The 16,929-nt window shown below is 41.8% G+C and overlaps 1 protein-coding gene across 2 annotated transcripts; it reads left to right on the top strand.

Annotated features, from left to right (window-relative positions):
• Positions 1 to 1,983: 1,983 nt before the first annotated feature.
• LOC311045539 (serine/threonine-protein kinase OSR1-like) lies at positions 1,984 to 16,561 on the top strand. Of its 2 annotated transcripts, XM_084057442.1 has the most exons (17): positions 1,985 to 2,217; positions 3,383 to 3,495; positions 4,020 to 4,128; positions 4,730 to 4,871; positions 6,427 to 6,482; positions 6,613 to 6,722; positions 6,825 to 6,926; positions 7,719 to 7,852; positions 8,038 to 8,086; positions 8,197 to 8,262; positions 8,347 to 8,469; positions 9,418 to 9,453; positions 9,627 to 9,776; positions 13,093 to 13,198; positions 13,370 to 13,438; positions 13,868 to 13,932; positions 14,186 to 16,561. In XM_084057442.1, exons 1-17 carry the CDS (start codon positions 2,148 to 2,150, stop codon positions 14,258 to 14,260), a joined length of 1,575 nt encoding a protein of 524 aa, XP_083913568.1. In that variant the 5' UTR covers positions 1,985 to 2,147; the 3' UTR covers positions 14,261 to 16,561. The 2 variants fall into 2 exon arrangements, with proteins under 2 accessions (XP_083913567.1, XP_083913568.1); XM_084057441.1 differs by having other exon boundaries at positions 1,984 to 2,217; positions 6,613 to 6,926.
• Positions 16,562 to 16,929: the final 368 nt, after the last annotated feature.

Genomic DNA, 16,929 nt, shown 5'->3' with positions numbered 1-16,929 from the left:
GCTGGCTGTGATTCAAAATCTGTAAACTTACAACAAGAACCATTTCACTCCAAATGAATGATTTTGCTGTAAAATTTGACTGCTAACAGAAAACCAAAAGTTCCTGTGTGAAATTCCTGTGTTGGAAGAAGTACCATACTCACATTGTTTATGTATGTAATATATCAATACCATAGTGTAGAAATGTTCTGTTACAAGTAAAAGTCCTGCATTCAAAATGTACTTAAAAGTTAAAGTTAAAGTTAAAGCTTACACGTTTTCAAATTTATAAAATGTATACAAACCTTTTGAAAATAGTAGATCTACAAGCTCAAAGTTTTCAAACAATTCAACAATGGAAATACTCCAGTAAAATAAAATAAAATACCTCAAAATTGTACTTAAGTGCAGTACTTGAGTAAATGTACTTCATTACTTTCCACCACTGTGGAATTCCAAAGATTGTGAGTTGCTGCACTGTGGATTGCAGTTGTAATGCCTCAGCTATAAAATTGTCTTCCTTTGCTTGCTGTCTGTTTTTCCACAACAAGCTATGACAAGTCCTCTCATGCCATTGATGCCAGCCATAGTTTTACTAGTTTCAACAAAACCTCCATTCTCAGGGCACTGTTCCAGTGACATGGTTTATTTCATTTCCTTATTGTTGTCTGCATGTTGGGAAAAAAAAGAGGGATAAAACCACTTTAGCAATAATAATAATAATAATAAAATACAAATATAAAACATGCATTGGTTCGGAGTATTTCTACAATAGTCTAAATTACAATCATTGTTATTCGGTGGGGATATGCCAATAAAACTGACAATAGTTAGTTAAATGACTATAATGGCCTGTAGAGTTTTTTGACTTGGTAGAGGCCTATCCTATTAGGCCAGGCTGAGGCAAGCAAGGCAAGACAACAGACAAGGCAATTCAATGTGCTTTACGTAGAACATTAAGCAAAGGAAACACATTATAAAAGGACCTTAGAATACAATAAAAACAAAAGAAGTAAAAAAAGAAAAAGTAAGAGAGTACAATTACAGTGAAGATGTGTTGTAGGTTGCAGCTGTGATTTAAAAGAAGGAAAAGTTGCAGCAGACCTGCAGTTTTATGGGAGTTTGTTAATACAGTTTTCTGGGACTTTCTAACTTTGGGACTTTTGGGTCCCATTCTAACTTGTAGTCCCATTCTAACGTGTAGTCCCATTCTAACTTGTAGTCCCATTCTTACTCAGCAGGCCATCATCCATCATTGTGAACGAAAAGGGTAATTGCGCCCTCTAGTGAAACCCCATCACAGCTTCAGGTCGTTGCAAAAAATATACAATGTTGTCTAAAGTTCAGTTGTGTTGAATTTAGTTACTATACGGGGTTCGCGTGCGCTTTCTTTGCTGTCAGGTGCAGTCAGTTAGTAACGTAACGCTACATGGATGTATAAAGAAAACGGTGCGTGCGTGCAGTACATAATTATTATTGCCACACCAAACATGGCGGCTTTTTTGGTTCATAAAAAAAATAAGGGGAAAAAACATACGTTACGTAATGCACGAGGCGCCTGTCGCCAGTGTTTCCATGTCCGCTTATAAGCGAATTTGGGCTTGTTTTTCTGTGAAGTTGTTTGTAAATATTGGTAGTTGCGGGTTGCGTTTTTTTGGGCTTGTTTCCAAAAGTGTAGTTGCTTCCAAAAGTGGTTCTCAAATGTCTTGTGCCAGGGAGCATTTGCGTTGTTAGAATGTTTCAAAAAAAAAAAAAAAAAAAAAAAAAAATCCAAATATTCCACATTTTATAATTTCCAAGATTTTTTGAAAATAGCAGATCTACAAGCTCACACCGCGTCGTTGTGAGCTTGTAGATCTGCTATTTTCAAGTAGCCGATGCATATAGGTTTGAAACTCATGTGGCCTATAAGTTTCTTCTTTTGGGCTTGTTTTCCTAGACTAGGTTGCTTGCTTGTTTCTCTCTCAAAACCTGGCAACGCCGCCCGTCGCTGCTGTGTTGACATCAGCAGCCAGGAACTGTCAGCGGAGCAGCGAGTAGCCAGCCAGCAGCCTCCATCCTCCTCCTCTGTGCTGAATGGAGTAGTGATCACCACAAGCGCTCTCCCTCCTTCAATACAACATATCCCAGTTTAATCACGCTGTCTACGGCGCACCAACAGCTACAGGATGGCCGAGGACCAGAACGCCCAGCCCTGGTCAATCGACAAGGATGATTATCTTCTCCATGAGGTGATAGGTGAGGAGCTAAGCTAACCTTAGCATTGTTGGTAGCTAGGCTAGCTAGCTAACCAAACCAGCTCCTCACCAGCAAATCAGCCAGCAGCTAGCGGCCGATAGCCGTAGCTGCTAGCCTTACATGTCTATTAGCTATCAGCTATCAGCAGGCCGGTTGTACTTCGTGGGTGACCATGCAGAAGCGTTCTAGTGCTCAGTCGGTAGCGCTCTTCGTGGCGAGCTGGGAAAGTCCCTATTAGAATCAGCTAGCTTGTTGCCAATCTAGACTGCTCTTTAGCTAGCCTAGTGCTAGCTAGTTAACGCAAGTTGTCTCACTGGGCTGAAGGGTGAAATGTTGACATGGGTGGTGTTCATTTGCTGGACGTTAGATTATGGATTGTTGACTCAAACCTTTTAGTTTCGTCCTGACTACTCGTGAGTTAATAACGTGGAAACCTTGTAGTTCTTACAGTCAGATTTATTGTATTTTTTTGTGTACATTGTCAGTGACACACTCCATGGCTTAGTTCATGTGCTTCAGGGAACTTGGTCTGTGTTGAGACTGGGGGCTCAAAACCGATTTTTATTCAGTTTGTAATCAGATGGTTTGATCAAAACATTTACATTTATTTTTGCTAATTACATTTGAACCACATTTCTAAGTGCTTGGAAATCCAAATCTGAGGATGTCTCAGGCAGGACACTTGTACACTGAAGCGAAGCCTGATTTATACTTCATCATGTACTCAACGAAAATAGCCAATCTGCAAGCTCACAACAGCTTGTTGGATGCGTGACTTTGAGGACATTAAGCACGAAATGACACCTTTTCGGGTTATTTGGGTTTTCTAGGGGAGGCGAGATCTTAGTTGCCTCTACAGTGGGTACGCCACTGGTTTAAGTTTAGCATTACTCTTGCCTATGTTGCTGTGTCGTTACCACAGCAACCAAATGCACAATATCTGAAACACACAAATCCAGTCTGATCACTTGCAAATAGCAGTGTGGACAGTCAGTCCTAAATATTTGCCCGCAGTCTGAACAAAGCTTATGACACCTGATCACATCCATCACAGATTCAGTAACATGCATACTGACTTGTTCCATCAATTAAAGGCTCCCCCTTGAACTGTCACTAAGTTTGTCCTTCTAATGTTGTCCCATGTCCTCTACTTGGTGTCCCCCAGGGAGTGGTGCCACAGCTGTGGTCCAGGCAGCCTACTGTGAGCCCAGAAAGGAGAAGGTGGCCATCAAGCGTATCAACCTGGAAAAGTGTCAGACCAGCATGGATGAGCTTCTGGTAAAATGACTGTGGCGGACGATGTCTGTTGCTCCTGCTTATTTGGAAAATAGCAAATCCATAGAGTCTGTACAACAGACAAACGTGTGTGTTTGGAGGGAGGGAGGGGGGGGTGCTCTCACCTCTGAAGCAATATTCAAATCAGTTGGTCCATATGGTCATATCAACAGCTGGATGTGACCAGCAAACATGACAGCTACATCAGCAGCCTTTATACAGTATCACATCCCTAGCCTGCCCTGGATAGTTGATTCTCCCAGCCCCATGATCTTAATTAAGGATGTCTTGGCCTAGTAGCCTTGTGGTGACATTACCTTAGTCACTCCTTGGGTCTCCAGGGCTTGATTCCCTGCTCACTGCTGAAATAGGTTAAGCAGTCTGAAGCAACAAAGGAAGAATTGCCTTCTATGCTACAGTGAACTGAGATTATAGTAGGAGGTGATGTTCCCTGTCCTCTATATTATAGAGTCTATACGTCTACATTTTGTATCATTCGTTCCTCTGGACTGTTCTTGTCCCCGCAGAAAGAGATCCAAGCTATGAGCCAGTGTCACCATCGAAACATTGTCTCCTATTACACCTCCTTTGTGGTGAAGGATGAACTGTGGTTGGTGATGAGGCTGCTCAGTGGTGGTGAGTACTGTACTGTCAGTGAAACCTTTTTTGACGTGACTTGCACTCTGCTAACTCTTATCTTGAACTTGACTTTGACTTGACTTTCTGCAGGCATATCTCCCATTTTTCATATCTCTTAACGAGCTGTGATTGAACACTTGGACAGAGCGTTGAATTCCACCCAATACACACTTTCCCTCATTCGTAGTCATGGTCTGATTTTCAGGACTGAGTTTTATGAATTATTTAGAATATGTACACTTTCTCCCAGTATGTTACTTTTACTTTGTTACCTTGCTCTTTTCTGGTATGCAGTGCTGCATCTACCTAGAGAGGGCATTTCGCACCATTTACTCCCTAAGGAGACTTCCTGTGATAGCTCTCTTGTATGTGTGAAATAGCAGATCTACAAGCTCACAACGTGTTGCATCACAATGCCTTGTGAGCTTGTAGAGCTGCTATTTGTTCTTTTTTTTTCATTTTTGAATGTATCAGGTGTAAGCATTAGCGACATTGAGAATCCGTTCATTTATCACGCTCTCTTTCGTTGGCTCTGGTAAGAAATCACGGTGCGCGCAGTCAGATGATATAAATCAATCTTCCCCACCCTGTATCTCAGGCTCTGTGTTGGACATCATCAAGCATACCATCTCGCGTGGCGAACACAAGAACGGCGTTTTGGATGAGGGCTGCATCGCCACCATCCTCAGAGAAGTATTGGAGGCACTGGAATACCTGCATAAAAATGGGCAGATTCACAGGTGAGGTCCTGGAACGTCTGCCATGCACACGCATTATGTCGACTGTAAGGTCTCCCTACCTGGATGTGTGTCATGTTTTTAAGTCAACCTCGCCCGTAAGATACATCGCTTACTAGTTTCTAATTTCTCAACTGGATTAGTACTGAGTCATTCATTTCCGTTCTATTGTGTACTAGTCCTCTGGCTTTCACGTCGGCCAAGGTTCTTCAATATTTAAACCACTGGAAATGCATTATTTAGGTGGTTTGTTTTACATAACCATCCTTCCCAGGAACACAGTGAACCACCACTGAGACACAGGGTAGTGAATAAAGGCCTCTATATATCCTGTGAGTGCAGCTGTCAAGTGTAATTGTTTTGAAATTAACTCCTCATTTCTCTACAAACACATGGTTTCATGCAGTCGTACTGCAATGGCTCTGTTTGAAATGCACTCTTCTGCTTGAAAAACATTGTTAACCTTCAGCTGAAGGCTAACAGCAATTTATTTGTAATGTTTTTCAACTGCATTATTGTGAGAATTATATTTTGATTTCTCCAAGTAGATAAACCCAATTGAAGAAACGGTTAGTTTTCTGACATTACTGAGTGCATCAATGCCATTTGATGTGTATGGTCATTGCCTTTGCACAATTGTAGCGGTAGCTTAGCTGCTGATTGGCTAACTTGGTTGCATCTTAACAAGCAACTGAAAAGAGCTGGGCTTGGAGGTTGAGATATAAGGATATTTGCAGAACAGATCAGATCATTCATGCACTGTGTGTTCTGGCAAAGGAGATAATCCACTTAATTCCTTATGGAACATTTGGCCAAATGTATGTAAACACGGCAACAGTGGGTTGAGATCCGGTACATCAGGAGTTGCCAATCTTTTTCAGCTCGAGACCAAATAGAGAAATGTGGTGTCCATCCTGGACCTAAACGTACAAAAATACATTTTGAAGTTAAGCCCTTTTTTCAAGTTCTACAAACTTGTAGATCTGCTATTTTCACTGTTTTGGAGAGTTGCTCTGAATATTTGTTGAATTGTTTTTTAAACATAAAAAAGAAACTAGGAAATTATGTGGATCTTGGGATCCACATAGACAAAAGTCTGAGGTCTACAATACATCGGAGCCAAGACAGAGTTCCAAACTGAGGCCAGACCGTTTCTATGTCGTATGATTCCAAATTGGTAGCACGTTCACATATGTTAATTTGTTTGTGTCATTATTTAGAGACCTGCCACTCTGTTCTCATCTATTTGTAAGTTCAGGAAGTGAAATGTAAATAATACACATGTATTTATAGAATACACTATATTATACCATCTCACCCACAGACTTGTATTCTTGAGACGGGATTGCAGAGTTGCTGGATAGTTCACAAATAATGTCATGTAAATCAAAAGTCACAGGTTTTGGTCCAACGGCTTTGTGTGTTCATTCACAGCCATGTGAGGAAGACTCTGAAACAATACATTTACATTAATTGTAACTATCTCAGGACACGAGCATCAGCTAAATACCACAAGTTAAAAATGTGATAAGTCATTGATTTACCTCTTCATATACAGGGATCTGAAGGCTGGAAATATTCTTCTTGGTGACGATGGCTCAGTGCAAATTGCTGGTACAGTCTTTTTATTTTTTTTGTTTGCCATCTCAAAATGTGATTCACATCAAGTCGCAAAGGATCTTTCTGTGCCTCAATACTTCCTCATTCACACACGCTTTCTCTCTCTGACGCACACCTTGCCCAGACTTTGGTGTGAGTGCCTTCTTAGCAGCTGGAGGAGACATGACCAGAAACAAAGTGCGGAAGACGTTTGTTGGTACACCTTGCTGGATGGCCCCAGAGGTCATGGAGCAGGTGGGTCGTGTAGACTGGTTTCTCACATGCCTTTTGCTTCCATTCTCAAATGTCTCCTCATTACCTGCCCATTACCTGACCCTCAATTTACTTAACCTGCAGGTACGGGGTTATGACTTCAAAGCTGACATCTGGAGTTTCGGTATAACAGCCATTGAACTCGCCACTGGAGCCGCGCCGTATCACAAATACCCACCCATGAAGGTATATGCGTGCAATTTTACGCCCGATAGTAGAGCATCTACAGTATGTAACGTCAGTCTGAAACGGCTACAAATACGCCTAGAGCAAATAATATTGACTATTTTGTTTACTTTCTCGGCCAGGGCTCGCATGAAAAAGAGATACAAATCTTAGTGTGAGATTGAGGACACCATTTAAAGTAATAGGGGGACATAAAAGAACAGGGCGGCCGCATCCATTGAGTTCAATGGAGAAGTGGGGCCACGTTATATTCGGTTACACTTTCTTTTTAGGTAATGGAACACTTATAACCGGCAAAACGCTGGAAAATGTATTTACTTTTCTAGCAGTTGTGATTTTGTTAGTGACAAAGCTTATTTATGTTGGAAAACTTTGCGATGCAGCACCTATAATTTCCAGTGGAGAGATTCCTACTGGGATATGTGTGTTCCATTGATTGATTGGTTGATATAGATCCGTAACATCACTATACAAGACAATACAGAGACATCCAAGACATCACATGACTTCACAGCGAGGCACAAAAAGAGCAGGTTTAAGTTTTGAACAGCATACCGTAGCATAGCATGGGTTATATGGACATGGGCATAAGAGGGTTAGTATGAACACGTAAATACAGAGAGCTAAATCTTATCTTCAAAAGTAAATTACTAGATGGCACATCTGCTGGTCTTATGTACCCTATAGAGTTGGTCTAATGGCATTAGTTCATATTGGTAGAAGAGGGGCTGGGTTTGATCATTAATCATCATACCATGTGGAGTAATGCAGACGATAAATGCATGTTGGCAGGTGCTGATGCTGACCCTGCAGAATGATCCGCCCTGCCTGGAGACAGGCATCACAGACAAGGAGATGGTGAAGAAATACGGCAAGTCCTTCAGGAAGATGCTCTCCTTGTGTTTACAAAAAGATCCAGAGAAAAGGTCAGTTACTCAACAGAGGTGCCATAATAGAAGTTTGCCAGTTTTGGAATGTCCCTGTTCTGCATGGGCTCTTCATTGCGTCTCCATTGTATATAAAAAACAATCATGTATTTCTTTCTCCCAATACCTAATTCCTTATTGCCTGATCTGTACAAAGAGTTCTGCATGTTGTTGTTGTTTCCTAGGCCTACTGCTGCTGAATTGTTAAAGCACAAATTCTTCACAAAAGCCAAGGTAAGCCATATGTCGGTAAAATAAATCCATACAAATTTTGCATGTTCATTTAAATTTAAAACGCATCTTGAAGGAATACTTTAAGGTATCCTTCTGCCTTTCTGTTGCAGACCAATGAGTACTTGAAAGAGACGCTTCTTCACAGGGGACCGACGATGTCGGATCGAGCGAAAAAGGTTTGACACCCCTTTGGGACACATAATTGTGCCCCAGAAAAATGTATGATTTAATCTCTCAAAATCATGTTCTCTGTTCTTCAGGTGCGCCGTGTACCCGGGTCCAGTGGTCGTCTCCACAAGACGGAGGACGGAGAATGGGAGTGGAGCGATGATGAGCTAGACGAGGAGAGCGAGGAGGGGAAGGCCGCGGTGGCCGCTCTGCGGGTGAGGGCAGACATCACTTTTCTCTCACATATCGCCCAGCCCTAGTTAACGATGTGAATAGCTTTGTTTTGGAAACACGGAGATGAAAATAGTCCCTGGTTTTAGAAAGCAGAATTTGAGGGTATAAACTAGAGCCTGACCGATGCCAGATTTTGGAGAGGCCACCAATTACTGAGGTTTTGTTTGATATTTTGGCAAAAACGTGCATAATTTTAAAAATGTATAATTTATTAATCACTGTCAACCTGGCTTCCCTATTTTGGGCATGTCATTCACAAGTTTTCTGAAAGTGTTTTAGATTTTCAAAGATTTTCAGAGATAGCTGATCTCTAAGCTCACAATGCAACATTGTAGATGAGCTATTTTTACTTTTTTAATACAGCTTAATTTAAACTTGTATAGGGACATAGCATCCACACAATCGCCGATACCATTGCCATCAAACAAGTCAAATAATGGCCTATATATTGTCCAGACTGATATATCGGTCTGGCTCTAGTATAAACACTGCATGGTTCTGGATTTCTCTCACAGAAGCTCTTTCTATGATTGCTACCAATTACGCATGACTGTTCTAAAATATGTATTATGTTTTTGTATCCTAATGCTTAATTCCTTTAATTTATATCTGGAAAGTCTTGATGGGTTTGATGGGTTTTCTTTGGTTATCTTTACTGTGATTTCATTTTATCCTATTGTGGGTTTAACCACTTGAACCCTGGCATCCCTACTCTGGTGGTTGTGAGCTTGTAGATCTGCTACTTTCGGTGAAGATATTTGGTGTAGAGAAAAAAAGAGCAGACCAAGTACAGAGTCGACCCCAGTCAACAGAGTGTTTCAAGTGGTTAAACTCAGACAATCCTGCAATACAGAGCATTCCATAGTTGGGTGGATTGAAGGAGAATTGCATGGTTTTAATCCTGATAATCTGTCATGTCCATCCTGCAGTCACCCAGGGTGAAGGACGGATCACAGAATATGGAGGTGAGCCCATACGTAGTGGACATGACCTGACAAACTTGATTTACCCATAATGCCTTGAATCAAAGATCTGCATGACAATCTGATGTCCCTAATCTTTTTTTATTTTTTCATTTCATTTACATGACAATGAAAATACCAACTCAATTTGTGTGTGCGTGATTTGTACCCTTTAGCTCTTCCCGCCCACAGTTGGCACCACAGGTCTTCTTCAGCCATCTGTTCCAGCCCAGGAGAGCACTGTGAATGCTGGCCAGGCAGGTGGAGAGGCTATTCCACAGGCCTCTGCTCAGACAGTGAGTCCCTCACATGGACCGGCTGCACAGGTACTACTGCTGCTAATGCACATTATTTTGTATCTTTGTCTCCGCCAGGCCGAAGGCATGGTGGAGAGTATGTTTTCGTTTGATTTCCTTTGGTTCCACCAAGCTAACATTGGTCAAGCTTCACGTGACACGTGACAATATGTTGAAAGGGTGTGCTTTGATTGTCTAGCGAGACGCATGACGAAATACATACCTATAAATAGGTGAGTCACTTCGAAACATTGCGTTGCATGTTTCGAAGTGACATCAGTGCCATCAGCCAAGCTAACATTTAGTCAGGAGATATTAGCAGAAAAAGTTCCAATCTTGGAATAAATTCCTTACCAATGTGGGTCTGCTGGCGGAGACTTGTGCTCCGAGGAGCACATTTTCTAGTTTAACTCTCAATCAATCTGGCAACCCATCGCCAAATGAAAAGGAAAAACAGCGCCCTCTGCTGTTTTTTACTATCTCACTTGGCTCTGGGAGGAAGTCGACGTAGCACACGTACGCAAGGAAACCGGGGCTTTGGTCTGCCTTCAGCCTTTCACTTCCGGTGGTGCGACTGTGTTTTCATTCCCACTAACAATATTTCTACACGGAACACTAACACCACTTGCCACTTCTCCCAGAGAACTTGGATCGTTTTGGTTATAAGCCCACTTCTTTCTATGATGAAAGAGCAAGTTAAAATGTGAATATATCTTTCCGTGGTTTTGTCTGCTCCGAGGACGCTATTGTTAAATGAGTTTCGGTTTGTTTCTAGTGGGGAAGGATTGGCAGACACGTAAATCCCGCCCACTACATTTGATTGGGTAAAGCGCGGCCTGCTTCCTGATCTGAAGGCACGCCCACTTGTAGGCCAGTGAGTATATGACTAAGCCCCCCGACAGATTCAAACGCAGAGCAGAACCTGTTCTTGAGAGATTAACTCTCAATAGATGAGTCACAATCAGGAAGTAAAAAAGGTCTTTACGCACAGGGGTGTGATGAACAAACGATACAAAAATCACCGGTGAGTATTACTCATCAAAACTGTTTATGTAGTAGTTGATGCGTCATTCATAAAGGTTTGTCTTTATTCGCAGTGGGAAAAAATACCTCCCCGAATAGAAATTGTGTCGATTTATCACTGTGTAATAAATCAGGTTCTGTGTGGATGTACTCCTGACACAAACAGTTTGTGCAAATTAGTCGTACAAATTAAACATCCCAGGTGTCAGGACCTTTTTTTATATTAAAAGATTATAATACAAATGGCGGAGGCTATGGGTTCAAATCCATCGTGGTGCATCCGGGTTTGTTAAGCGTCTATTCACCTGTTTCCTAGGCTGTGTGTTTTCCACTTCCTGCCGATTTCATTGGATATCATTGGTCATCTGACCAGTTTCATTGGATTTCATTGGATCAAATCGACAGGAAGTGGAAAACACACAGCCTAGGAAACAGGTGAATATACGAACACAATTAGCTTGTGTTCGGTGGAGGCCCTGGAGGAAACCGAGCGTGAAGGGTGATATTTGTCACTGTACGTATTCCTACGGGCGGATGTGGCACCTGTCAGCAGGGACTGTTGGTCGGGAGGAGTAGGACGAAGGAGTCCCCATCCTCTCGGTGGGGGCTCCTCACCGGAAGCTGAGTTAGTAGGATACGACAGTAGTGGTCACACACAAATGTGTGTGGGAAGGAATTCATTGGCATAATGACTAAATTGGGGAGAAAAAGGGGTAAAAAGCAATAAATAAATTCAAGGGTAAACAAAATTAGGGGGGGGGGGTATCCAATGTTCACTTCCTTCTTCAACACAGCTCCTTGGTCTTGGAGATGTTTAACCACACGATCCCTAGCGTACCTATTCTGGGGAGAACATTCGGTGAAAATGGCCGATGAGCAAGGGTTCTTTCTGTTGTAGGCTTGTAGATCGGCTATTTTCGGCAAAGATATTTTGTGTAGAGCGAAAACAGCAGGGGGCCTAGTATAAAGCCCTGGGGGCTCTGATCAACTGTGTTTAAGGTGGTTATGCCTGATTTATACTTAGTTGCACGCTAGTGTCTAGCACAGAAATTTCACATCTACGAGCTCATTGTGACACATTGTGACCTTATAGATTGGCACGCAACTAAGTACAGTATAAATAAGGCATTAGTCCGACACCTCCCTTGCATTGCCAGTGGAGAATTGGGTAAACTGGTAGTAGAGTTTGGTCAGCTTGCTCTTCCGTCTGAATTCCTTCTGCAGTTCATTGACCCTGTGCCTGCCTCCCTTCAAGAAGCAAATATTTTGTTCCTGTTAGAACAGGTTTTCAGGTCCACGACAGTACTCGTGTTTTTAAAGCAACAATCTGTAAGTTTTATGGAAGTCATCTCCCCCTCCTGATAGAGAGAGGTAGTTGCACTTGTCTGAACTACTACTACAAAGCAATCCATGCTTGTACACAGTTTTTCTCACTAACTTGAATTTGAGGCGGCAACCAGTGGCTTTCAACTGGCTTCAGTTTCAACCAATGGTTTATTGTTCAAATATTACAAGTACTAACGTCTAGCGTGACGCGTCGTCCACTGCGCATCGCAGATCCACCTTACAGCCACCTCACAGTGTGAGAGAGAGTATTGTGTGAAAGTAGGGCAAAGTCGACGTGCATCACCGTTCCAATGACCAAAACTCCACTTTGGGATTTCGCAAAGACCCACAAAAGCGTCGTGGGATAAAAATTTCCAAAAACAAAGTTTGAAAAAAAGTGTTTTAAATTTTTTTTTTTTTAAATACATGGGGGACCCCCTGGAAGTGTTGGGACCCCCGCGAAACATCGCAGACCCTTTTGGGCCCCCGCGAAACATCGCAGCCACGCATGCAAGAGGTTGCACTGAGGCGCTCCAACACAAACACTCTGACGCTCCCTTAAATCCAGTCCAGGGTGTGAAAATACCCACTTCACAAACGGGTGACGTGCATCACCGCTCCAATGACCAAAACTCTACTTCGGGATTTCGCAAAGACCCACCAAAGCCTTCAGTAGTCTTTGTGTGTGTGTGTGTGAGAGAATGGAGCACAACGTGCAGGGGGAAGCACACACACACACACACACACACACACACACACACACACACACACACACACACACACACACACACACACACACACACACACGGTGCAAGGGGAAACACGCTCGCGCGCAGGAAGGGAGAAGCACCAAGCGGCTATGATTAACTGCGACCAAACTGCTTGGCACGTCCGCGCATAAGCAGATATGCCGATTGTATTATAGGATATACTGTATGTGTGTCTTTCAACTGTGAACACTGCATTCCAAACGCTTTATCTTTGTGCCCTGCTACAGGACCCGGCAGCATCAGGCGCCAATGTCCCCATTAGCCTGGTCCTGAGGCTGAGGAATTTGAAGAAGGAACTCAATGACATCAGATTTGAGTTCATGTCTGGCAGAGGTAGGTTTAACAATATAATGTAAGTGCAAGACTTAACACTCATGTTCCCTCTTCTGTCTTCCTCTGTCCATGTCACCCTCTAATGTTTTTATTCATGTCACCCTTTTCTGTCTTTCTCTGTCCTGTCCATTTATCCATCTCTGTCTTTCTCTGTCCATGTCTTGCTTTCAGACTCAGCTGATGGGGTGTCTCAGGAGTTGGTCTCAGCCGGTCTGGTTGATGGGAAAGACTTAGTCGTTGGTAAGTAAATGCTCTGTATTAATCAGATCAAACACCACCACCTCTGGTGAATACGTCAAATCACCAGTAGTCTGGCCAGACTATTGCCTTGTTACCCATGTTTAGCTGGTTCAGGTTTATTGGGCGCACCCTTTTTTTCAGGTATATGTAATAAAAGGTGATAGAGTTGTAAGGTCTTGTCAACTACACCGGAGTGAAATAAGGGCAAAAAATCCTTCTTTTTTTTTGTACTTTTGCATGATAGGAGGGCATGCCATATAAACATCTGTTTATACTGCTCTAACTGACTTAATATTCGTCATTATCCGCATTGTTTACTGAGCAAAATGAACAACATGCAAGTTGGACTTTAATGTTTAGAATCATTTTGTTTTAGTAATAAGATAAAATGTCAGCTATTGTCATCTCTTCCCCACTCTCTTCTTTCAGTTGCTGCCAATTTGCAAAAGATTGTTGATGATCCACTGAACAACAGAAACGTGACCTTCAAACTGGTCAGTACATTAACTGAGTCCTTATCGTTGCTCTCAGGCAGAAATCTTGTATGTGCAAAATGTCATAACGAAGTTTATACTATTATAGAATAACTGCACCCATTGATGATAAAAAGATGAAATATGGAGATGCAAGGTTTCTGCAACAACAGCAACGATATATTCAACATTTAGTACTTAGTTTTATTTATTTTGTCTGACAAAATGTAATGGTGCTTTTGTACTACTGAGGTCTGTTCTTTTCTCCTTCCAGGCATCAGGCTTGGACGAGTCTGAAATTCCAGATGATGTCAAACTCTTGGGATTCGCCCAGCTCAGCATCAGTTAACTCAAGCAGAGCCAACAACAAAGGACAGCAACAAAAATGGTATTGCACAGCTGCATTGTACTCAATTCCTAGAAACCACTACTGCCAAAGAGAAGGGGAGAAAGAGAGAGGGAGAGGTGGAGAGGTCAACCCGGCAGGAGTGGGAATCTTACTGCAGGGTGCATGTGGACCACGTCTGGAAAAAGGGGCCCAGTTTGACACAGGAATCACACGTGAAAAGTTTACAGTGCGCCTATAACACGGGAGGACGGACGCAATCAACTACATATATTTTAAATTACTTGTTTTTGTTATCCTTTTTCTTTTCTTTTCTTTTCTTTTCTTCATTACATAAGCACAATCCAAACCAACTCCTGCCAGTACTGGAAGTGATTGCCTTTTTATTATTAGCCGTGCCACAGAACTCACAAGAGTGTCATGCCACCTTTATTTGGCATTTTACGCTATTATATGAATTTGTAAAGTGTAAAGCAAGCCTTAGTTTGTGAAGCGATGGATATTTACAAGTGTGATTAATTAAGAATGAGTCCATTTGGTGATTTATTGGCTGTATTTTGTGTTTGGATACCTACAAAGCAAGCATTAGTCCGTCCTAACACTGATAACAAAATAAGTCCTAGACAACCTACCCACACTATTGTAAACATAATATTAAAACCTTCAATTGTGGTACATTCCAATTACAGTCATAACTGTGACTTCAGTTCCTGGGAGTGTGTATTATTAATTAATACACACTCACTCACTCATTATACAGTGCTATGAATACCTTCCACCATGATATCAGGGTTTGTGGTGGTTTTATCACTGAGTAATATGAATTTGTGGCTCTTAATATATACGTACACGCAAAATAGCAGACATCGCTCTCTCCCATGCGTGTAGGCACAATGTGCCTCCATGTCTGCATGGGTCTTCCAGAGGTATTCAAGGATAGGATAACGTCTGAATTGAGACCAAGCTAATTTTCTCGTACTATGCAATATATATTTTCTTTCTCGTCATCGTCTGTGACCACTCGTTGTTGCTGGTATTTTACTGAGGTAAAACCATTACACTTTTCTATTGCGCACACTCCCCTGTAGGAATTCATGAACGGTCAACCACCATAGCTGGCTGTTTTAGGGACTCTGGTTAGCATGACTAGCATGACAGGTAATGCGCTTTCATTCCAACAGCGCACTCCCCACAACCTCCTGGCAGTGGCAGTAGACCCCCTAGCTTTGCTTGTGATCCAAATTTCACCTTCCCTGTGAAACAATGACAGATTACTTGATAATACTGCACCTTCACCCACCCACCCCCTCATCTCAATTATCATTGTTGGTGACCCCATGAAAACATAATCTTCGCTTACTTTGCAAAAACTAATTTGACCTGTTTACATTTGTTCACTTTCAACCTAGTATCCCTATTTTGGGCATGTCATAAGCGAAAATTGTAAAATAAATAAATAAATAATAATAATTCAAAAATGCTGAAAATAGCAAATCTGTGGGGGCACCCGCTGGCCTAGCGGTCCAGGCGCATGCCACATGCTGGTAATCCAGCTTGACAGCATGTTGCGGGTTCGACTCCCGATCTTGATGACCTTTGCTGCGTGTCACCCCCCATCTCTCCCCATTTCCTCTCAGTCTACTTTACTATGAATAAAGGCAGAAAAAGCCCCAAAACATATCTTTGAAAAAAATTGCAAATCTGCAGATTGGCTGCTTTTGCCACGTGGCATCATCGTACAATGAAGTATGAAACGGTGCTTAAGTGGTTAATATTAAGAGCAGCAGGGGTGACATCAATCCAATACGCTGGTGGTTGAAAGCAGACCTCCCGTCGCAGCTAATGTTGGAAGTTGACCAGTACGGAATGCCCTTGGAGTCGTGCGTGGTGAAAACTGCGCAATTGTTATATCAAAAGTGAAATATAACTTTGATGTCCTCAGAAGCTAATGTTTCCTTCTCAATAGGCAAGTGAATTGGTTGATACTGCGTATATCCGTCTCTAATGCTTCACACACTCACCAAACAAATCATTTTTGTCACTCCCACTAGCTGTAAGGTTGTTTTGTACCATGAGCCAGAGCTCATAGCTCATAGTTCAGGTACTGTTGTAAATGGTGTATTTAAAAGATATTGCACAAATTATATGTTCAATTGGCACCTTTTTGATATGTTAATATGCTTATTTTAGTGTTACAGGGGGCTTGTAATCACACATTTGGTGCTTTGATGTCATGATATGCAGTTCTCACAGAAATGTGTCCAGGATATGTCTGATGAAAAATTATTAAAAGAACAAAAAACAGACATGATGTTAAAAAAAAAGAAGTAACAAGACAAAAGGTACAACTGACATGACAAGTACACCATTTTCTTGCTGTGTGGTAAAATGATTGAAATATACAGTAGTTAAAAAAAAAAAATCTGCTTTCTATTTTCTGTTTTTTTTTCTTTTTCCCTCTAATTGTTGGCTAATCATAAAGCCACTGCCTCAGTGTGAAATCTTGGAATGATGATTATTCTGGGCAACACAATTAGTAGGCTATTATCGATTGGCAATGTATGATTTTCTGTTTTCTATTTCTTTTAGACAGTTTTTGTTTTGAGTGGCTTATCAGAAAATGTTAAAATCATCAAATGCCTATGTTTTGAAATGGACATTTGTGGTTGAAT

Source organism: Gymnoscopelus microlampas (genome assembly GCF_963454915.1).
Source record: "Gymnoscopelus microlampas genome assembly, chromosome: 5".
In the NCBI taxonomy this organism is placed as follows: domain Eukaryota; kingdom Metazoa; phylum Chordata; class Actinopteri; order Myctophiformes; family Myctophidae; genus Gymnoscopelus; species Gymnoscopelus microlampas.
Note: the sequence above shows the minus strand (reverse complement) of the source record. Positions and strands in the feature narration are given on the sequence as shown.

Coding starts and splice junctions, on each gene's coding strand:
- LOC311045539 (XM_084057441.1), top strand. CDS start 2,148: ATGGCCGAGGACCAGAACGCCCAGCCCTGGTCAATCGACAAGGATGAT. Junction 3,496..4,019: donor CCAGCATGGATGAGCTTCTG/GTAAAATGACTG, acceptor TTGTCCCCGCAG/AAAGAGATCCAAGCTATGAG. Junction 4,129..4,729: donor GATGAGGCTGCTCAGTGGTG/GTGAGTACTGTA, acceptor CCTGTATCTCAG/GCTCTGTGTTGGACATCATC.